Source organism: Euprymna scolopes, chromosome 25, assembly GCF_053919585.1.
Source record: "Euprymna scolopes isolate OS-2025 chromosome 25, ASM5391958v1, whole genome shotgun sequence".
Classification (NCBI taxonomy): Eukaryota; Metazoa; Mollusca; class Cephalopoda; order Sepiida; family Sepiolidae; genus Euprymna; species Euprymna scolopes.
The window spans coordinates 63173344-63198119 of record NC_136506.1 but is presented as its reverse complement, the minus strand read 5'-3'; the positions used below and the strand labels follow the sequence as shown (position 1 = coordinate 63198119).

Sequence of the window (24776 nt, the reverse complement as noted above, 5' to 3'; positions counted from 1 at the left end):
AACACGGCAAATGCTACCATAAAGGTTCACAAGGGAGAAAAGGTTGGAAGGGCCTTGCCGGTAATCCCCCAGGAGATGGTAGTGTAGGGAGACCGTCGAATATGAAAGTTCATAGCCTATAATCAAGAAGGAAGAAATAGTAGTCACCGTGGAGCACAGGGAGAATATACTACACTTAGTGGAGGAAAATAGGGATATAGTGGCCAATTCAGACACTGAGTTGGGTCAGACAAAAACCATTCAAACGAAAATAGACACAGGTGACCACCCACCCATAAAATTAAGGCCATATCGAACCCCTCTACAGAAACGAGCCCTAGTGGAAGGGGCAGTTCGTGAGATGTTAGACGTGGGCATAATTGAGTGATCCACATCACCATGGAGCTTCTCAATGGTGGTGGTGGACAAGAAAGATGGAGGAAATAGGTTTTACGTGGACTTCAAGGCTCTGACCAACATTACAAAACCACTAGCTTACCCATTGCCATGGATTGATGATATTCTCGCTCTGCTGGGGAAGTCAACAGACTTATCCACTCTGGATTTAAGATCTGGATATTGGCAGGTAGCTCTGGACAAAGCAGATAGGAAAAAGGCTGCGTTTGCATGTCATGAAGGATTATATCAGTTTAGGGTCATGCCTTTCGGGCTTGCTAATGCACTAGGAGTCTTCCAGCAGCTCATGTCAATAGTGTTGGAGGGCCTGGAGCAGTTCTCTATGGCATATCTGGATGATATCCTTATTTTCTCTAGCAGTGCTGAGGAGCATATTCAGCACTTGCAAACTGTCTTTGGTCGGCTGAGAAGATATGGGTCACCAATTAAACTACCCAAATGTCAATTCATGCAGAAGGAGACTAGATATCTGGGGTTTATCAACGAAAGTTGTGTAAAACCTGATGCTGACAAAATTGAGGTGATCCGATCGATGCCTGCACCCTGCACGGTCAAGGAGGTCAGAGGATTCATAGGGGCAATTGGTTACTACAGGATTTTCTAGGTTGACTACTCCTCTCATTGGTTTGACAAAAAAATATGCCCGCTTCAAGTGGACTGCCAACGATCATTTGATGCTTTAAATGTCAGTTGACGGTGGTACCATTGTTGACTTACCCAGACCTGAGTAAACCTATGGTCCTGTACACCGATGCCAGCGAGCAGTGTATTGGTGCTTGCCTTACACAGCCCTGTCCTGGAAAAAGTGGTCCGATACCTGGTATTCCAGAGGAGGTGCCAATCTATTTTTTGTCGCACATGCATTCCCCCACTCAGCGGAGATGGCCTGCGATTGAGAGGGAGGCTTACGCTATAGTATATGCCTTACAGAAGCTAGACTATTATCTAAGTGGGGCTACCTTTATTATTAAAACCGATCATCGACCTCTCCAGCATTTGTTTGAGGCAGAGTGGACAAACAAGAAGATCCAGCAGTGAGCACTTAAACTGAGTGGGTATAACTGCAAAGTTGAATACCTGTCTGGCAGAGAGAATACCTGCGTAGATTTGCTGTCACAGATTCCTAAGATGTTGGAATAGGAATTCATAGGCGAGATACTCGTTGTGGATGATAAGGCCTATGAAATTAACGTCATCAACTCTCATCGAGCAAATGCTCATCCTGATGGTGAGGAGATAGATGATGACGTCTTGGTGCAAAGCAGACCATCTCAAGTGGTTAAAGAGTGCGGGGTAGAGGGTGTGGGTGACACTGAGATTGGGGCACCAAAAGCAGCTCTGGAATCGGGAAGGATGTCCAAGGCACGGGCAAGTAAGTTTCTCGTACAGGATGGATTATTGTACTACGTCTCAAGTCGAGATGAAGAGGTAAGGCCCAGGCTCTATGTCCCCAAGGTGCTACGAAGCAAGGTAGCGAGCCAGTGTCATGATGAGCTGGGACATGTGGGCATCGGCAACCTGTATAAAGAGGTTACTGCGTATGTAAATAGCTGCGTCACCTGCCAGTCAGAGTGCAAAACACAAACCAAGTCCACTCCAGGAAACAGATATTCCCGCTTGCCCATTTGAGAAGGTTAGTGTGGACATCTCTGGTCCGTATGGTGAGACTTCTCGAGGGAATCTGTATATCGTCAGCTTTGTCGACTAGCTGACCAGCTGGCCAGAAGCCTACTCTGTGACTGACAAAAGGGCTCAAACCGTTGCTAACCTGATCCTGACAGAACTGTTTCCATGATATGGGGGCCCCCTTGTGATTGTGACTGACAATGGGTCCGAAAATGTAAACGAGATTATGAGGGAGACTTTGAACAGTTTGAACATAAGACACATTGTCACGTCTCCTTATCACCCACAGAGCAACGCCAAGGTAGAGCGCTTTCATTGCTTTTTTGGTGATATTGTCCAAATTAACGGATGGGGATAGGGAAAATTGGGATCTGTACACCTAACTCAAGCACTGGCCGGCGTGAGGTTCTCACTAAATGAGACAACAAAGTTCTCGCCCTACTACATGCTATTCGGACGTGATGTTGTTTTGTCCTTGGATAACCTGTTAAGGCCTCGCAGGAAGTATATGGGCGAGGATCACCATCGCCTTATAGAACAATAACACAAAACATTTTCACAGGCTCGAAAGCGGATGCGGCGAGTCCAGAAAAAGAGAAATAAGGCCATCAATAGGGACCGACAGAATGTAGAGTTAGATGTAAGAGACATATCGGTATATTACCACACTCATGTGCGACATGAGAAATTGGACCGTAGGTGGAAACCTTACTTTAGAATAATAATAAAAACAAGTCCCGTTACTTTTGTTGTATGGGATGACTTGGCCGGGAAAGCGAGGAAGGTGCATGCAGATGATCTGAAACAGACGGAACTCAGAAAGTGGACACCCCCAAATTTGATAGAGGGTATACGAGCTACAAGAACACTTGAACATAGTGTATCCCTTTCAGTCAGTGTCTGACAAATGATTTTCAGAAACAAGAAAGGGGGGGGGTCTTTTCTTTTATGGGGGGGGGGGATTCACTGCTTGTATGCATGACCGCCAATAATAGGTTCCTTATTGCATTTCAGGATGGCGAGTGTGAGAGCCTTACTCCTGTTCCTCTTAGTGGTGCCTTGCAGTGCCTTGAAGCATAGCCACAACATAGTTTTCAAGAAATCATCAGAAGTAGTAATTACCAGGTCAAAATGGATGATTACGTTCTTGATTGATCTCCATCCGTATCGGCTGTTGCTAGAGAGATTGGTTTCTGAGATAAGAAGGGCAGAGAGAGCGGGAGAACAAATAGCTGATAGGTATCAAGGCCTCAATGGGAAGGGGTATCATAGTATCTTACATTCCCTTAGGCAGGAGATCTATCCATTAGAGACAAGGAGTAGAGATATGCAGACTTATCTTGGGGAGCTACAATTGCTGCAGGCGAGAAGCATAAGGGCCATCCCGAGATTACATATGGGACGTTCGGCCTTTGGGAAGTCTATTACTCTTTCGCCCTACTACCAGGCAGAGGAAAAGTTTGAGATACAGGACTCATTCTTGGCACTGGCGAATAATACTTCCAGTCAATGGATGAGCCTGTGGAGACCGTTGGTAGGGGCAGTTCGCAATGTGACCCGGAGTGGGCTCCCTAAATTGCTGAAACCCATAGAAAAAATAGATTTGCAGGAACTAGTTAGAAAGGATGGGACAGAGGGGAGCCAGCGGAGGCAGGAACCCAACAAGTATCCTAGTTGGGTTTTTGGTCGGAGTAAATGGTCTAATGATAGTTGTAGCGTTAGGAATAATAATTTATAGGAAACAATGCCAGGTGGATCACCGAGGGCAAGGCATGCTAGCGGGAGATGTCAAGATCGAGGAGGGTAGATTGTTAGCCAAAACGAGAAATGAGGAAGAAAGCAGCATGGAGGAGGCCCCAAATGCCAACTAACCGAAGGCTGTAGCACAGTCCGAGCAACGGCTGAGATTCATCCCAGTTCAGGTGGGACCCGACAAATGAGAGGTCATGCGTACTGTGTGGAAAGGGAGAGAGAAAGCCCTTAACTTTAAAGATAAATTAAAAAAAAAAAAGAAGAAGAAACAAAGAGACACAGTGAAAATTTTTTTTTGTCTATATGCAAACAAAAAAAAAATGGAGACTGTTTAAACACTTTTTTCTGTACACACGCATACAAACTTTATATTTTAAATTGTTGGTAAAAAGAATAGGAGAAAAAAAAAGAAACTTATCTTGATTTTAAAGAAAAACATTTTGGTCATGCGTAAAAAAAAAAAAATGCTTATGTGAATTTTTATGTATTTCTAACGATGAAGATTACGTATGTTTTATGCTTGTAAAATTGCGCAGGGACTTCTTAATCGATTAGTACAAGAAATGAGAAAAATTTGAAAAAAAAATGACTTATAATTGTTAAATGCTATTTTTTTCAGGTTGTAGGTTTTATTGTGTTGAATTATATTGTTTTAGTGTTGTCGAAAACAGAAACAGTAGAGAAGCAACTTTGTTTTTTTAATAATGTTGTAAGTGTTATTTAAGTAAAATGTCCTTCTTATTGAAAAAATGGCGAGAAACCAAACAGGTTACGGGGTGTGTGCAGAAAGTTTTCCCGGTGGGAGGTGACCCCCCCCCCCCCCCCCAAAAAAAAATCCTCCTGATTTTTTTTTTGGGGGGGGGGGGGGGCTGTTACACTTGAGGTGATTAATATTCCTCATGATTTTATTTTTATTTTTGGGAGGTTGGGACGAAATGGCGAATTCCTGATATTGTGGAGGTGATTAAAATTCCTTCTGTTTATTTTTTTTGGTGGGCGAAATATTTTGGAGGTGGTTAAAATTCCTCCTATTTTTTTTCTACCTGGATGGGAGGGCAGGGTTGATTTTCCCTCTCTGGTATGAAAAGCTGTACCAGTTGTCTGGAGCCAGTAAAAAAAAAAAGGAATTGCTTTGAAGAGTTCTTTTTAAGGATATTCAAATACCCCTGAAATACCGAGAGTTGGGTGCACACCTGTGGTCCTGGTTTGGAAATGATACACCGAATTTCTGCTTTTTTTTTTTTTTTTTTTTTTTTTTTAAGTGAAGGACATATATCTGGTGTTTCATTATTCATGTAATATGTATGAATTTTATGTAATTTATGTTGATATGATTTTGTGTTTTCGTATTTTATGTAATAAATGACAAGTTGGGCATGGGAGGTGTGTGATACTATAAAGTGGCCCTGGGGTGGATTTGAGCCACTAAGTGCTGAGAGGGGGGGAATAGACAAAGGAAGGGGAAATAGCTTGGAATAAACAAAGAAATCGGAAATATCCTACAATCAACAGTAGATAGGAAATAGCAAACAAGAACAATAGAAACCTACTGATAAAACAGGGAAGGGAAGCTTCCGGTAGCCAGGGTGGAGTGGGCGACCTGAGAGACAAAGACAGGAGACAGGCAGTTGAGATCTAGATGCGCTAGATGACAGATGGGAGTTGATAACGACTACAGTTGAACAGTTATAGAGTTGACTGTGAAACACGAGATAAACGAATGTAACATCAATAGGACGGGGAGAAGACACACACACAAGTCCAACAGTCAATTTATATGTGAACATTGGCGTTTGTGTTTTTCCTTTCTTTGTTCATATTTGTACTTTTGTGAAACCACGTGTGTGTCCCCACCGACAGTCGCTAGCGAGAAAATGACGATCCGGCCATGAACGAAAAATCCACGGTACACAGCGTTGGGAGTCGGTGAACTGACGAGGGAGTCACACGTGGGTTACAATTACACTGTTGTAGATTTTCCAAAAATCACGGGTTCCTAATTTCTGTGCTTCAATGCGTTTCCTGGTGATTTCAGTGTAATCTGTCTTAGCTGTCGCTATTACTCTCTTACAATCATTTCTGGCTTCTATATACTTCTGTCTGTTTGAACTGAACTTCTGTCGGTTAAATCTGCGGAACGCATGCTGCCTTTGATCAATAGCAGCTGCACAAGCAGAGGTAAACCATTGAGGAGAGTGGGGTTTGCTATAGAATTTCAGTGTGGGAACATGTGCCTCAATTGCAGTTTTTAACCATTCAGTGGTCTCATTTGCACACTGTTCAGCTGGGAGAGAAAAGATATTTTGCCATGGGGCATCTCTGATGAGTTCCCTGATGACTTCCCAGTCGACCTTTTTGTAATACCTCGTTGTTTTGAGTAGCGGGTCTTCAGTTTTAGGGCGAGAATTTAGGGTGATTTCTACCATTATCACAGCGTGATCGGTATTCCCGAGTGGGCTGTGGGCACTTATTGTACAATCATCGAGAACTGTTGTCAGAAATAGATCTAGAAGTGAGGCATGTTGGTCTTGCTGGTCTGGGAAACGTGTCGAGAATGTAACCGTCTGAGATAGGGAATGGAATATAGCAAAGCTATGTGTTGTGCTACCAGTTACGTCTGTGTAATTAGAGAATCCAAGTCAGTTACTGTCGTGGACATTAAAGTCACCAAATACATGTACTTCAGCGCTAGTATCGAGGGAGAGTGCTATATCTATGCTGTCAGAGACTTTGTTAATTAGGGCACAGTCCTGGGTTGAGGGAGAGCGGTAGAGAAAATACAAGTAGCTAATGTTATGTTGCATATTTAGTCTGAGGCACATAAAGGCCTGGTCGTCTGTTTCTAGATTTATTTCTCTAGTCAGGGGGAGGGTGCTACGAATATAGACTCCAAGCCCATGCATATGTCTGTCCGAGTCCTTACGGCAGAGTGGGAGATAACCAGGCATGTTAAAGTGGTTAGAGGGAATGGAGGAGAGAAGGTTAGTTTCACTTAATGCTAAGATATCCGGGGTGTTTACAAGGAGATCTGATTCAACATCAGCTAAGTTAGTTCTAAGCCCGCGGATATTCATAAATGCAAGCCTCAAGGGAGGAGGCAGGTTGGTTTTCTTTGAGTTTGGTCCTGGTTAAATTTCTCTAAATACAATGTATCCTCAACCTTTCTGACTAGGTTTCACTACCATACCTCCTCACTCTGCACACGCATACCTGGCGTATCAACAGCAATAATGCCCTGCTGATTAATAATGTTTTATCAAGACGAATCCTATGAATTGTTCTCAATTTATTTGTCTCTTAATTATATTATCAATTTTAAACATTTCAGTTCAGTTGAAAATGTTCCGATGGAGTTCAACTTAGGCGATGAAGTAGAATATACACTTGCTAAAAAGGGGGCCAAGCTAAGTGCTGAAAATATCAAAAAGCTTCCGAAAGGAACTGTTTCTCCTGAAGTAAGTATGACATAAAAGATAAATTTTTATTTTCTACCTGAACAGTTTTCAAATTATTAACTTTTAGTGGACCTACTAAATATTTCTGTGAAGGATACTTATGGCAATAGAATATTAGTAAACAATTTTGAAGAAATAATTTATCCAGATAATTCAGGTGTCGATCAACATGAAAAGATGAGAACAAAAAATGCAGTCAACTAACATTTTTCACATTTCAATTGATTAAAAAAAATCAGAATTCTACCAAATTACAGACAAATCTCAACTATGGTTTCAAAGAACTTAAGATTTTTTTTTCTCCCCAATTTTTTTACTTTGATTCCATACTTTTTTATCTAATGAATTAAAGTTTTGATTAAGTACACAAAAATTAACACAATAATTTGAATTGGTAGCAATTTTATGACCATTTTAAAGTTGGCCAAAATTGCAAAAACTAAAATTTTACAAAAGTTTTTTGTAAATTTAACAAAAGGTCATAAATCTAGTAAAATTAGGTCATTTTCAATGTGACTAACTTCAGGATCTAATAAGGCAATTCGTTTTCAGGCCTAAAATTTGGAAAAACATTTTTAAAAAAATTTTCAGAAATGTTTCATCAATACATTTCTAAGAAAGTGTAAATAAATGAAAAATCTCATTTCAAACCCAAGTTATGCCCATTTGTTTTCAGCCGATTATGCCCAAATAATGAAATTTGTTACTAGGCTTACAATTTTGGAATTTAAGTTTTTAAAAATTTTCAAATTAGTTCCAATGAGCCCTCAACCACTTTCTGAAAATAAAGAAAAGAAAACTTATTGGCATTTTTTTTTTTTTTCCTAATTTCATATTTCCTAATTCTGAGCACACTACAGAGTGACTATGCACATCAGAACTTTTCAGTTAAGAACTTCCATTTCATATACACTATAACAGATTTTACTTCAAACTATTAATGAAAAAGTACTTTTAATCATTTAAAACAAAATTAAGATTTTTGTATGAACCTGTTTATTCTTTTTTGTAAACTAATGAACAACTAATCTATTAAATCTATTTTCGAATCCAGCTCACTGCAAATGTTCTGTGCTAATCAATAAACTAACACCATCTTTTGAACTCTAATGTACATTAACCTTAGTACGAGCCATTTTTTCTAAGAAAAAGAGAGACTAATAATGATTATGCAAAATACATTTCTGAATTTAATAAAACGACGATTTATCTTTAAAGTTAGAGGGCAGAAGAACTTTAAGTAATATACTTAATATCTACAATTTCTATATGTTCATATCTACTATAAATATGTCTATATTGCTATTTATATCTAATTGCTAATACTGGATCTTTGATAGCTGATACCTTACTTCCAGTTATATCTGTACTGAAATGTATTTTAATCATAGTTATGTTGCTACTTAAATCTATACTGAATCGATACCCGTATTGACTCGAATATCCAGAGATCGTACATCTAATTTTATCTCAATTCCTAATATAATTTTGAACCGTACCTTAACATTTTATCCTATTCTTAAACTAATATATGAACAATATTTTAACTATGCAACTCCTTTCTTAGATTAACCAGCTGCAAATCTATATGCTTCCATCACGTGTTTTTACCTACCCCCCTCTTTTCTATAACAATGAAATAGAAAGCATAGTAAAATCCTTTTCAATTACTTTGAAGAGCGTAACTTTTCAGTTTGGACAGCCACCACAGAATTTGACCAATTTTTTCTATCTCTCCCCCTCCCTCCAAGATAAGCCATTTTTCTATTTTCTAAAATCCACTCGTTCAAAATATTGCAAACAGTTTGTGTATTCAGCTTTTTATTCCATCTCAACTTAAATTCCAAACATTTTAATTGAATTTGTTTGTAGTTCTAAATCTTTTCTTTGTTGAATATATTCTAAAAGTAGCCAGTTCTTTCTTTTTCTCAGTTTTCAATATCTTGACTTATCTGCAATTAAAAATCTGTAGCCCAAGGAAAGAGGAAAATCCAAATTAAAATGGTCAGGTATTTTGACCCGAAGAAGGCTGCATTTATCTCTTCTGCATTATACATTATTCTTAACTAGTTTAAACTTCTTAATACTTAATCCCGTCTTTGTATTTTAATAATACAAAAATGTTGTATTTATATTTTTATTCATTTTTTTACCAGTTTTGCAAACACCTTTTTCTAATCCAAATTCTCATGTTGATACAAAATAGCATAATAACATAAAATAAAATAGTATTTTATTGGGATGAAGAAAGAGATCTTTAAATATGATATTAATATCTGAATTCTGTATCTGTCTAGATAGAAGACTGCAGAACTTTAAGTATGCTCTCATATATTACCAACCATGTGAGGGTGTTAATAAACCTGGTTTGAAACCCCGGTGTATGGTTACCCCCTTTTAGTATGATTGATCCATAGATCTTGCCAGGTTACTCATCTCTACTTATCGCCCACCTCCCATACTTATCCTTTATTTATTAGCCAGGTGCAGTTACAATATGAGGGACTCCCTTGAGACTGCCTGACCTTGATTTGTGATTAGGACAATGAACCCCCCCGACTCCTCACTTCCTAAATATTTCTCTTACAAACAGAGCAAATGGCTTTGCTGGCATGCTACTTATGCCAACTTGACTGGTTTAGACTATGTTGTAAAGTTGTTGTAGAATGTACTTAAATTTAACTCCTTTCTTTATTTCTTACTAAGATATATTAAATAAAATTAAAATATAAATTTCCAAAAATCCACAAAATGACCGCCAGCCAAAGTACTGACCACAGGTTGAAAATAAATAGAAACTAGCTGAACACAATGTGTAGTTGAAACTTTTGTGGAAAGAAAGCCTCTTACTATTACTTACTTGCTTACTAAGAATCGTAAAGTTATTGCTTATTCACAGAAACTTGTTTTTCTGCTCTTAATGACTGGTATTTCTTCACTCTTTTTGAAAATCATAAATTACCATTCCTTGACTAAGTGTATGTCTAAATATAAGGACTATACTGGCTGTATCTATATGGTTACTTATGTATGATACTAAAATTACTGGCAAACTCTTTTCTAAATATTATTTAATTGGAATTCATTATTTAGATGAGTATTTATTTTTAATTTATTGCGGACTATTATCCTCATCTTTTTAGTGGTTGCTTCACAACGTTTCGGGCAACTATTCCTCTGGCCTTCATCAGGTGGTAACCACGACGGGATAGGAACTCCGAATCTGCATTCTCAGCAATTACTGCCATTCATAGTTGTCGTCTCACCACATCTTTTCTAAATGTCAAGTTAAAAGGGCTATTTACTTTGCCTCCAAGGCGATTGCCTGTGTCTGTTTTGCATGATAAACATTATTCCAAATTTTTATACTTCTAAACTCTACTCAAAACTCTGTATATCCTAATGTATACTGTATTCTTGTAAATTATATCATCTCTCCGTTCTAACTGGACAACTAACCAATTGCTTTTCTCCCCAAATTGCTATAAAATCACATGCTTTGCACGTACCTTGGGAGAGGAGTTTAGCTTCCGGTCCTTAACTTTTACAAGGCTGACATTTTAAAAATCGATAAATACTTAACATCTATAGATTTCTATTGCTGAGGCATGCATTAGTGTAACTTATATTTATAATTCTATAGCTTATCTATAAAATAAATACTTATTAGCCATAGTTTGTACTTAGATTAAAGTAGCAACTATATTAAGTAGCAACTCTATATCTTTCTTTCCCTTAGATGGATGAAAATACTGGTGATTGTCTTTACATGAAAACTAACACCTAAGCACATTTTGAATCGTACTTAACTATTTATTCTATAATTTTTCCAATGTATTTATTAATCCACAAACCCTAACCCTAATCCTTGCGGAACCATAGTAGATATTAACCTTAAATCTACACCCATACTCATACATACCTCCACTCAAAACATGTGAAAAGTCCACATCTTCCAATCTTAATCCTATTTTGAGGAGTGTAACTTCAAAGCAGATACTAATTATCTTTGATATAACTCTATTAATCCTAACTACCCATGCAGGGGAGGATAAAAATACCTGGCTTTGAAACCAGGCATGGGGATAACTCTCGGTGCTGATGGACCTGTAGATCTAGTCAGGTCATCCATCTAGAAAGAAAAACTTTGATATGTAAACCTGTGCCACTGACCTCATACATCTTGACACCAAACAGGGGAGGAAGGCCTCTTCAGTCCTGGTCGACAACCTCCCTAGAGCTGGTGACTCTATCAAATCCCTGTTTGCAAACCTAAACTACTTAAGGAGCCTATCGCCTGACTTCCATACTCCTTCTTTGCCTATTAGCCAGGAGCAGAAGTGCGATCACAAGGACTCCTTAGAGACGCCCAGTGTTTAGCCTTGTTTCTTGACTAGGGCAATGAAAGCCGTCTCCCACATCTGCCTCATTCCCTTCCCCTAAACATTTTAGGGTGCTTGTTTATCATGTGTGCTAACATGATTGGACTAGGCCACTTCTGGATCTATTTCTGACAAGTTTTTGAGGATTGCCCATTGCCCACTCGGGAATGCTGATCATGCAATGATAATGATAGACATCATTCTAAACTCTCAACCCCAAGTTAAAGAGCCACTGCTAAAAATGACAAGGTATTACAATAAGGCTGACTGGGATGCCATTAGAGATGCTCCATCGAGAAATATCTTTTCTCTTCCTGCGTAACAGTGCACAAATGACACTACTGAATTGTTCAAAAACAGCAAATGAAGCACGTTTCTACACAGAAGTTCTATAGAAAACCCCATTCTCCCCAATGGTTTACTCACACAGTTGCCATTGGCTCAGAGGCAACATGCATATGTCTTGTATGTCCAGTACAGACAAACAAGTTTATAGAAGCTAGAAGTAATTGTAAGAAAGAAGTAGCGACAACTAAGAGAGAATACACCGAACTCACCAGAAAACGTATTGAAGTGCAGAAATTAGGAACTCGTGATTTCTGGAAAATCTACAACAGTGTACTAAATAATGGGCAATCAACAATTCCCCGATAATCCGACAATCATGAGGTTGTTTGCATGGCAACTTACAAAACTAACATGCTTGCCCATCAGTTTGCCTCAAACTCTACTTTGGACCTAGCAAATTTTCCTGTATGAACAGAAACCACACTAGATGATCTAAAAATCACCCCTTTTTAAGTGCATGATATCATAAAAAACCTAGACACCTCAAAAGTCTCATCTCAGCTGTACTATTAAAAAAATGCTCCGTTGAGGTTGCTCCAGTTCTCTCCAAACTCTTCAACAAATGCCTCAACAAATCATGCTTTCCTGACTGCTGGAAAACTGCTTCTGTGGTACTAGTTTACAAGAATTCTGGTGAAAGAACTGACCCATTAAATTATCATCCCATTAGTCTCTTCCCTTTTTTCGCCAAAATATTTGAGTCCATAATTAATCAAGCTCTAGTCCATTACCTTATAGTTGTTAAACTTCTGTCCGACCGTTAATATGGATTTAGGCAAGCCATTCTACTGCAGATATTCTAACTGTATTCTCTGAACGTATATACCATGCACCGGATAAGACAGGGGAGGGGAGGGCAATAGCCCTAGATATATCTAAGGCTTTTGACAAGGTATGGCACGATGGTCTTCTCATGAAAATCTGATCCTATGGTATTACTAGATAAATACTTAACATAATTAAATCCTTAAATAAGAGAAGAATCCAGGTTGTTCTCAATGACTGTACGTCTAAACAGTGATATAAATGTGTATGGTTATACCTTAGGGGCATACCTCAGGGGTCAATCCTTGGACCTTTATTATTCCTGATATTCATAAATGACTTCCTGATAAAATAGTTTCTGAGATGGGTATATTTACTGACATCACGCTCTATAACAGGCACGAGGGGAAAACGAATGAACACCTAATGGTGGAAACCCTGCATGACCTCCAGTCTGTAGTGGAATTGGGTCAAAAATGAATGGTAACGTTCAATGCTGTCAAGATATGCTTGTTTCCTTTAATAATTACAAGACACCTTCTCAATGACCAATCACTATGGCTAAAGATACATTACCTGAAACTACTTTATTCAAGTTCCTTGCTTAACATTTACAGGGAACATGAGTTAGAACAGATACATCAAGAGCATTGCCATGTCTGCTGCAAAGAAGGTAGGCGCTCTCTATAGTGCTAGAAAGTTACTTACGCCTGAAAGTATCCTGTACTTCTACAAGGCCACCATTCGCCCATGTATAGAATATTGTAGTCACATTTGGGCTGGTGTATCTGCTGCTAGTCCCTCACTCCTGGACAAGGTTCAAAAGAGAGTTGTTAACCTGATGGGTCCTGAACTGTCAGCTAAGCCTCAACCTTTGTTCCATCGACGAAATGTAACATCCCTCTACCTGTTTTACAAGTTTAATAGTGGATGCGCCAACGAACTACAAGCCCTTGTACACCCTCGATGTAAAAACTCCTGACAAACCCGACAAGCAGCAAAGTCCCACCCCCATGCAGTAGAGATCCCTAGATGTAAGAAAGCCTTCTACTCTAATAGTTTCTTCCCAGAATTGCTAGACTTTGAAATTCCCTTCCAGGTTCCTGCTTCCCCAACTATACTGACATGTAGAAATTCAAATGTAATGTGAACAGACATCTGCCTGCTCAACTCCCTACATAGTATCCCTCCAACTGATGTCCATGATAGTAGGCCCCTGCATAAAGTGGCACTGTGCCTTGTTTGGGGTGAAAATGTAATAAAATAAAAAGTGAGAAAAGTGTGTGAAATTAAGTTAATCCAATTAAAATAAGTAATTGGGTTAGTAGAGGTGAAACTTGCTCACATCGATCTGCTGTTAAATGGAAAGATTTTATCTAATTTCTTCAATATTTGAATAAAAATCAAAAGCTAGAAAATTGAATGTTATCTACTTAATTTTTATGTTGCAATTAGTAATATATTACTGCATTATTACATAAAATATAATTTCATTATCGATTGACTGCCATCATTTTGGGGGAACTATAACAAGGCAGACTTCAGTAACCTCCCTTGTTTACTCTGTTTATTATTTAAGTGTAATTTGCAATTCTTTGAATATTATTTTCATTAATAATTTTTTTATTTTTGGATATGTTCCTAATCTCAACATGACAATTAAGTAGGTTTTAATTGAAATTTAATATTTCAATTAAAACCACAGGATGTATTAACATATGTCCATCATATCTGCAAACTATTTGAAGAAATTCAACATGTACATAGGAATATGTTTCACTTTTGAAAAGTGAGGAGCTTTAAATATGAAAACTAACAATCTCTTCAAAAAAAAAAAAATCTGTTTTGGATTTTTATTCTCAATCAATATTGTTTTTATGAAAAACTCTTAATTGTCTCTACTTTTTCAGGAGATTCTTTGGGACAAAGGTATTTTACAAGGTAAAATAGTGCGCCCTCTGCGTATTGTCAATCCAGAACAAGATGACTACAGTGGTCTTGTTCAAGTTGGATTAGATGGTAAGTAAATTTGGCTTGTTTCTCTCTTTATTTTCTTTTAATTTTAGTAAAAAAAAGTTTCATAGAATTATATATTATTTAGTTGTGACTTGTATTTTAAAAAATACTTTTTGACTGTGAAAAAAAATGCAAAACCTAAAATTCATTTTATAGAATAATAATTAGTCCGACATGTGCCAGCATGAGGATTTGAAAAAGTGTATTCGTTCTTAGATTTGGTTCCACTCATTGATTTTATGTATATATTAGTTTGAAATCTGTCAAACTATTGCTTTTCTTGCTGGCTTCTTGAAAAATTTTCTTTTTGTTTAAACAATCATAAGAATTATGTTTTGCTATGTACATTTATTGTAAAACGATCTTCTAATTGTATAAATATTTGGAAAAATCTTGCAAATATAATCTATATCTACTTGATCTTCCTGCTTATTTCAGTCAAATAATTTTTTTACTAAGACAAAAACCATTTGAGGATAATGACTGACTAATGAAATTATCGCTTGGATGATAATATTATGAGAGAATTGAAAATTAATGGAATGTAGAAAAATTGATTATTTAAGGGAATGGCTTAACAGAACTCTACTGTGCTGTGGTAATGGCTGGAATATTGTTGGGACAAGTTGTCTTGTTGGCATCAGGAGTCTTTAAGTTTATTACATCCTGGGCATATGTATGGATGTCCCTTAGAGTATTTTTAGTTATGAGAAAAATTCTGGTAGCTCTGATCACAAAGACTGAAAATTGATGTAGAGTTCTTTGCAAAAAGTTTGGTTTTGTCAAATGCTCAAGAGATATAATGACTAGAAAGACCCTTGGAAATTCCATGGAATGAGAAATATATTTAATCAACAAATGTTTTGATAAAGCTGATATTTTCTGGATAATGCATAAAGTTTTGTAAAAGACAATCTTCTTCAATCCAGCACTTCTTAGAAGACATTTCCCGATTCTCCCGTTTCTTTCAAATGTTCCCTTTTTTTTTTTTAATGTAACATTTCACGCACTTCTTTCTTCAGCAAAAAATTACAAGTTCCTTTCTCACACCATTACAACAATGATCATTTATATATATCTATATATACTAGCAAAAGTACCCGTTATTGACTGGGTTCAAAACCAGCCTACAGAAAATGGACTCTGATTTATGAAAGTATGAAAGGTTATGAAAAGGAACGGTTATAAAGAGATAGCTTCGAATTTGGGGGTATCAAAACCAAAGCAAAATATGATGAAAGTAAAAATAAAATAGATAAACCCCCATAATTTATTATTCCATACCTGTTCACACTGAAACACTTATCACAATATTCTGTGGATCTATATTAAAAAAACCTTGTTAAACTTTGTGACATATTTCCATTCTATGGAGGTCAGGCATGAACGAACACCCCATAATTTTATTATACCATATTTCTTCAAACTGAAACATAATTATCAAAGTATACTTACACAGATAGATATGAAAAATCTTTATTAAAGTTTGTGCCTATTTCCATTCTATGGAGGCCATGTACGAATGCAGACCCCACAATTTTTTTATACCATCCCTATTTAAGTTAAAACATACTTATCAAAGTATTATTATGTACATCTATATCAAAAACACTTGTAAACGTTTTTTTTTTTTTTTTTGTTTTTTTTTTGTTTTTTATTTCCATACTTTGTGGACCGGGCGCGAACGCAGACACCCACAATTTTAATGAATCATCATTATGCCAGATCAAACACCCATTCCTGTGTCTCGATACATCTATCATTATATGTAATCAGTTTTCTATAATAGTCAACTATATAGGAGCCTATTCGTGACCAAACACACACACAGACATTCAGCTTTTTATATATATATATATATATATATATATATATATATATATATATATATGTGAACGTGTCTGTGTGTGTACATTTTCCTACGCAATAACTCTGTCAATTTTCAGTCTACAGACTCGAAATTTGATATACAAGATACTGAGATTTGGGAAAATCTTTGTGATCGATTTTCGGCCAGAAATTTGGCTGTTAAGGGGATCAAAGTTCAATGATTTGACCTTTGAGAACTCTACCAAACTCCTCTGCCAATTTTAGGTCTAAACATTTAAAATTTTAGATATAGGTTCCTTGGACATGGATCTAACTTAATAACTTGATTTGAGCCCCCAACAGTAAATGTTAAGGGGTCATAATAGGGGTCAGTTAAAAAGAATTGGCCGCTTCTTTTTTTATTTATTTTTTATTTTTTTGCTCAACATACACCTCCAAACACCCGGGCAACGCTGGGCTGAAATGCTGGTATATATATATATATATATATATATATATATATATATATATATCTCCATAAAATTATGAAGAGTAGATAGCCTGAGTGAAGCTGGGCTGAACTGCTAGTGTTACTATAAAAAAAAAAAAAAAGAAAAAAGGGCCATATCAAAGGGAGGTCAATTGTATTCTTGTCCAAGGTTGTCAGATTGGCCTTTTTAAAGCCAAATTTTGTGAAGTTGACGTCTTTTTTTAAGCAGTTTGGTCTTCACAAATTTAATTTGGCTATTTTCAAAGTGTAATGTATAGACTAAGGAAGGAACAAGCAGAATATTATATAGATCGGAGAAGAAGTTAGTAGCTTTGGAATTTATGGAGTCCCCTCTTAGTTATTGATACTTCTTGGTTCACTATGAACTGAAAGTGGTAATACTTGTCAGGGCCTTTTGCATACTGTATACAAAATGTGTATGGTCTTGAATTTCTTGGCATTTTAGCTAGAGGCAGTATAGTATCTCTTCTGATACTGCAAGAATTAATTGTTTCTGTACTCGGTTAGTAAAGGATAAATCTTTCTAGATTGAGGCATTTTAAAATTTTTGTCTCAATCCAGAGTGCCCCTTTGGGGGTAGATTTTTTTCTACATTATGTACTGACTATGCTTTTCTGGAGAGGTATATACAAATAGGGATTCAAGGACAGTTGAGGTGTTGAAAAACTCAAGAATCAAACAACCATTCAATCAAATTCTCCCCATTTGAAATAAAAACATCTGTGAGCTGAGCATGTTTTAGTTTTACTATTTTTCATGCTTATTCCAATGGATTAATAACATTTTTCATGAATAATTATGAAAGTCTTTTCTTTGATTTCTATATCAGATTGCTTCATCTTGAATTTTGGTCTTTGTTTTGCAGAAGATGAAGAGGAAGTGTACCCCTATGGCATCACCAGTTTAGCTGACAAACGGGATTTTCTTCAAAAAGGAGACGTCGTTAAATTTCAGATTGCTACTGTGAAATGCACTGGAAAAAAACGGGCCGTTTGTGTGGCTGCAATGCGCAGCTACGTTCGAGCTAAAGTCGATTCTGTAAAGGGCTTGGTAAGTCATTCATTGTTTGGAGATGGGTATACACCAAATACCAGCATCACCTTCTTCGTCTTTGGCATCAAATGTATAAATACCTAATACAAATTCTAAAAATAAGCAATTGAAAGCCAAAAATTTTAAATATGAAACTAGGTAGTTTGTGCTATCATAAAAATGATAGAACTTGCTCTGAAGATGAAGTTTTTCCACTTTTGATGTGACCCTCCCCTACCCTTTGGGGGGGGGTATGAGAAAAGAAAAAATTGCTAAAGCTTTATCTTTATTTTTTTTCCCCTTATTTGGTATGATTTTCTCTTTCACTCTTTCATTTTATCTTTTCTGTTTTTTTCTCCTCCTCCATCAGGTTTTGTTTTGCTTTGCTCCCTTTTCCCTCTCTGAAAATATTAATTTTGCCATACTTCAAAAAATTCATGAGTGGGAACATAGAAGACTTGTTTTATCAATGAATCTCTTCCTGACGTTTTTGAATTTTTGATATGAGGATTGGTTATTCGTATTTGAATTTTCTGCAAGGAACTGTCGCGCAGTAGTTAGAATACTTGGAAAAATGAATTGTAAAAAAAATTGATACTCACTTATAGGCTTCAATTCAAGGTTCAATTCTCAGTGTGGGCAACCAAAAAATACAATAGCAAATTACGTAGAACCTCTATCCACTCATAGCTGACGGAACAAGAATATGCTACCCCCATAAAGGGTTCTGTTTGAAATTCCATCCAAATTTCTCAGTTCAATAGAAACATTCCAGAGTTCGGCAAGATATACCTGAAGCAGGTCAGATGTTACACGACCGAAATGTGAAAATCAAGATGAGAATAGTGAATCCAAATAACAAAAATCTTTTTCTGTCTCGCTTGTCTCTTGATACTTTCAGTATAGCAAGAAGATATTGTAGATTAACATCTTTTGCTAAATTGTTGAAATCAAAATAAGAATTTTGCATAAAACATTGTAATAATCTTATAGTCATGACTTGTTTTCATTCACACTTTTGGCCTTACAGTTATTAACTTGCAATTCTTACATTAGTTATTAACTTGCAATTCTTACATTAGTTATTAACTTGCAATTCTTACATTAGTTATTAACTTGCAATTCTTACATTAGTTATTAACTTGCAATTCTTACATTAGTTATTAACTTGCAATTCTTACATTAGTTATTAACTTGCAATTCTTACATTAGTTATTAACTTGCAATTCTTACATTACAGTTATTAACTTGCAATTCTTACATTACAGTTATTAACTTGCAATTCTTACATTACAGTTATTAACTTGCAATTCTTACATTACAGTTATTAACTTGCAATTCTTACATTACAGTTATTAACTTGTAATTCTTACATTAGTTATTAAGTTGCAATTCTTACATTACAGTTATTAACTTGCAATTCTTACATTAGTTATTAACTTGCAATTCTTACATTAGTTATTAACTTGCAATTCTTACATTACAGTTATTAACTTGCAATTCTTACATTACAGTTATTAACTTGCAATTCTTACATTACAGTTATTAACTTGCAATTCTTACATTACAGTTATTAACTTGCAATTCTTACATTACAGTTATTAACTTGCAATTCTTACATTACAGTTATTAACTTGCAATTCTTACATTACAGTTATTAACTTGCAATTCTTACATTACAGTTATTAACTTGCAAATTATCTTCTTTCACCGTAACTAAATTTATAATTTTATAATTTTGTCAATTAATAATTTAATGACCAAATGATAGCATAATAATTAAATTTAACATTTAAGTAGGATTTTTTTTTCAATGCCTCTCTCATATAAATAAATATTCCTTATATAAACATTTAAAATGGCCTACAAAATGCAATTAAGTTTCAGTACTATTTGTAATTCTTCCGAGGCTAAAGGTGGTAATGATGAAAAAAATCCGTCCAAAAAAGTCAAAATTAGAAATTTCAGACAATCAAATACTACAATCAATAGCAGCTGTAACCTAGGCAACAAGTCTGTCACTTAAACACTTGAACAAGGTGTCAAAAGCTGTCATGTTCTTTATTACCTTCAACTTCCCTCCTCTTTTTATATACTTCTTTCAAAACTTCTATCCTGAGATCTTGCATATTAAAATATAACTATCATCAATGTGTCTATATACATATGCTAAAACATGCACGCAAACACAATTATGTATATCTATTTTTTTATTTACTATTGAAAACCATAACTTTAGTAAAGGTATTTTTTGTTTAAACAAAATAATACATTTTCACTAAGATTTAAATAAAAAATAATTCTGCGATCATTATTTGATAAATACTGAAATTTTCATTAAAATTGGTTAATTTCCTGATTTTTGCTGAATTTTTAAATAAAGGGAGGGGTTAAAATCTTTATACATTTTGAGCATCAACATTCATTTTTCCCGTAGGAAAGGGACCACATGTGGTTAATTTAAATTAAATTTCAATCACATAGTTCATTATAAATAATCACGTGATTAAATCCATTTAAAATTTACCGATTAGAATCTGATATTTTAAAAAATTATTTCCTATAACATGATAAAAATTTGTTTTCATTAAGCGAGACCATGGCCACTCGTGGTGAAACCAAAAATTCCTTTAAGTGATGTCACGTGACGGCAAGCGGTGATAAATAAATATGTCCCCAAATAAAAAAAAAAAAATGGCCCATCGGTACAAAGAAAACCACCTATTTATTAAATAAAAATTAAGTATAATGTTATAATTAAAAAGATATATAAAAACATGCATGGGTATAGGAAAAATATTATACTAAAATGTTGAAGCAATCGTTCCAGTGGTTATTTAGACTACTAATAACGAACAAACCAAGAATTACATTTTTATATATATATATATATATATATATATATATATATATATATAAATTATGTCTATATACATAAAATAGTAAATTATATATTTCAGAGAGAAAGAGGCTGAGTTAGTAGTCCATCCTTTCCGTATATGCTGTGTTGTGTAGTATATCTAACTAAAAACAAAAACATTCCATGCAAAGTTGGAATTGTTACTTTGTATAATTTACTTTTCAATCCCCAAAATCTTTTTTCTTTTTTGCATCATTTGTTTTGAATGTTTTTCTTTTTTATGAGATCTTTTTTTCTTGTCCATTTTTAGTATGGTTTTCTGAATTATGAAGTGGAAGATGGCAAAAAGTTATTTTTTCATATGACTGAAGTCCATGATAGTATTGAGCTGCAGCCAGGAGATGAAGTGGAGTTTGTTGTGGTTCAAAACCAGCGCAATGCGAAGTACTCGGCCTGCAGTCTACGCAAGATCACGTATGTAACACTTATGTTTTGTTACAATATTTTTGGCATAATTGTTGAGGATATGTCTGTGAATATTTAAAAGATTTCATTTATACCTAGAGAATGGACCAATCAGAAAGAAAATTTGCCATGTGTGCCATCTTGAAACTTGACATAGCTAAAATTGCCAGTTATTATATATATATATATATATATAATTTTTTTTTTTTTTTTTTTTTTTTTGTCATAATGGATGGAACTAAGCTTTGCTCTTTGTGGATTTTACTTTTTGCTTTTGACTATTTATCTTACCTACAACTGATATTTGCAGTTCTCCTTTATTATGAAGCGTTTTCACTTTTTTAATTTCCCAACTAGGATTATTTTTACCCCAAACAATAATGGTCCTACACTTAACATATTATGGGCCCAGAATCATTTCTACTTTAATGGATTTTAATCAAAATTTAGATTATGGCAAGAAAAATTCTTCGGATACTTGCTGAATATGGAAACTGCATAAAATAATTCAAATCCCACCAGAAATTACCCAAATGACCCCTCCCCCAAAAAAAGTTCATCCCTATATATATAATTAAAATGTTGCAGAAATTCCCCTCTGGACCAAAATGTTGTTGATTTGCAACAACAGATGCCACATACAAATTTATTATGTCTAGCCTATTAACCACTATCTTATGTAACTTTATAACGACATTTTAGATACATTTAGTTGTTATAATGAAATCTTAGATTACCTAAAGGTCTGTCAAAGGTTTCTTTTTGGCTGAGGGCGTGTTAATGCATGCATATTTAAGTTTGTGTGAAGGTATGGGTGGGGGAGCATTTTTACATTAGCTCCATTTGCACAATTTTCTTGAAAATGACAAAATTTATAGGTTTTTGACTATGCTAATTATGGCAAGATCATTTTTATTTGGCAGAGACAGGTAATTTTCAAGATATAAAAACCTGCATTGTGCACTGTAATTCAATTAATTTTATAGTATTTGCGATTATCAAAGTCTGATTTGGGGCAAAAAAATTTTATAGCTACCCCCATCACAAAAAAATGGGAGGTCTATTCTGACAGCTGTTCTTAACATGTGGAGGTTGGGCGTGTCTATTCCTAAAACCGTTCTTAACCATGTGGAGGGTTTTTTTTGGGGGGAGGGGAGTCTATTCTGATAACAGTTCATAACATGAGGGGGTTGGGGTGGGGTGACCGCAGCGCAATGCTGTTTAACGGGTCCTGATAAACACTTTATTTAAATAATGGACGAAAAGCATTAAACATATTAAGAGAGCTATTACTTATCAAAGGGAAAACTCAAAATTATCTCTTTACATGGAACTTACATTTGTCTCTCGCCAATTCCAATTTCAACATGTACTTAAATCCATTTAAACAATGATGCTGGGTTTGTTTTGCTGCAGTTTTTTAATTTCAACAAAAATGTTCAAAAATAAACTAGCATAATTATTTTGCCTGAGAATTATCACCTATTTTTCTTTTATAGAAGAAAACAAAAAATCCAAACCATTTTTTAAAGTAAATCTGAATAAATAACTAAAATATTTGTAAAAGATTTTTTTAACCAAAGTACAAGTTGTGAAAGAAAAAATACTGAATTTGAAATAAATGAAATGATTTATCATTGAAAATTACATCTTTTCATCTACAACTGATTGCAATTCAAATTTACTGTTAATTTATACAAAACATTTTAAATGAGGTTAAAATTATTTTTAAAATTGCTTTTTGTTTGGAGAAAGGATCACTTTTATTTATTGTATTTTTACTTTGGTATGGCCATTCCAACTCCTTACTTCAAATGATATTGTAGGTGGTTAGAAGGGTGGTGAGTATGTCCCACTGCAAGTACCATTCTAAGCAGGAATTTTTTTTCTTCTCGTCAGCATATTACTTATATTATTCTTACTTTCTTTTTGTGTCTTTATGCAATGCTATGACTAAAATAACTTTGCATTAGATAATCCAAAAGAGTTGATATGCTATAAAACAAAAAATTGAGTGCTTGTGCATAAAAATGTACAGGTAAACGACAGTTACGAGAAATTAACAGGAAAACTCTTTGATATACCAGGTAAACACAAAAAATTAGGAAAAAGTATGGAGCAGAATTTTAATCAGTTTTTATATTTTTCTGATTTGTCATTGATAATGACTTGACAAAATGATAGATTGATTTATCTTCCCCATTTTACATATTTGTTCCCAGTGGAAATAGCAAATTGGAAAAATCCAATAAAACTGATTTATATTTTTTTTTTTATTCTATCATTTTCCTCAATTTTGCTGTGATACTTTTGATTGGCATGTAGTAATATCAAAGTGTTTCTCTCAAATTTATTTGGAACTTCATATTTCACCTGTTTTCATGGACAGGCAACTAAAATTCTATTAAACAACTGCTTGAGTCTTTTTTATCCCCTACATTTTTCCTTTTTAATCAAATTATTTTTATATTTTTAAAATAGGATTTTGAAAGTTGAATTATTTCAAAGATGATTTTTATCAGAAACTTGTCAGCTTTACAAACTAATTGCGGACACACTTTGCTTTTCTCATTTTAGTGATACTCGTCGCCCAGAACGGCTTTTGAGCCGTTTAAAAAGCTTTACCGAAGAAACTGGTCCTCGGGTAATTCTCACCAGACAGCCACGAGGACCTGATGGCACTAAAGGTTTCACCCACGTCCGTATTCCTCTTACACAAGTAACAGAATAGGCCATTGAGGTTTTCCGGCCCACATCCTTTGTCATGTCAACAGAGGATTACAAACTCAACACGGGGAAACTCTTGGAGATAAAACCCCACAAACAAAAACAAAACACTTACACACATTCAGTATAATAATGATTTTTTTTTTTTTTTTTTTTTTTTTTTTTTTCCAAATTGCAAAAATATATCATTGAGAGGTGGAGGGAGGGTCTTATTTTGACCACACCAGAGATATTGGCTTGATAAAGTATTTCATTTGCACCTTTTTTGTTATCTAAGTCAACTGAACTGTATTTTTTTGAGAAAATTTTTTTTCTTCTACTTTTGAGTTTTTTTTTTCTTCTCCTGCACAAAGAATCCATTTGAATTTGAAAACAAATTGAAATAGTCCAATAATAGCTTTAATTTTCTTTTCTTTTATAAATCTTAGCTTAAAAACTTTGAAAACTGTTTGTTCCTTTGGAGACAGTGGATTCTTTGATAACATTGATGAAAATCTTTTTCAATTCTGTGTGTCGGACAAATAATCCCTCCCTCAATTAAAAGAAAAAAAAATTGTCTTTTGTTTTAAAATCATTTTTCCAAGAATTTGGTCTTCCTGAGAAATTACAGTTTTGTGGCATTATAACTATTA

The 24776-nt window shown here is 35.1% G+C and overlaps 1 protein-coding gene across 2 annotated transcripts in view; it reads left to right on the top strand.

Annotated features, from left to right (window-relative positions):
- The window catches only part of LOC145247400 (cold shock domain-containing protein E1-like), a 96954-nt gene extending 72645 nt beyond the window's left edge, over positions 1–24309 (top strand). For both annotated transcript variants that reach the window (XM_080109103.1, XM_080109102.1), the window contains 5 exons: positions 7103–7229; positions 14635–14743; positions 17926–18110; positions 21263–21426; positions 23995–24309. In XM_080109103.1, the coding sequence (XP_079965229.1) occupies positions 7103–7229; positions 14635–14743; positions 17926–18110; positions 21263–21426; positions 23995–24148 (739 nt within the window). In that variant the 3' untranslated portion in view covers positions 24149–24309. The remainder of the gene's footprint in view (positions 1–7102; positions 7230–14634; positions 14744–17925; positions 18111–21262; positions 21427–23994) is intronic.
- The last annotated feature ends 467 nt before the right edge of the window (positions 24310–24776 follow it).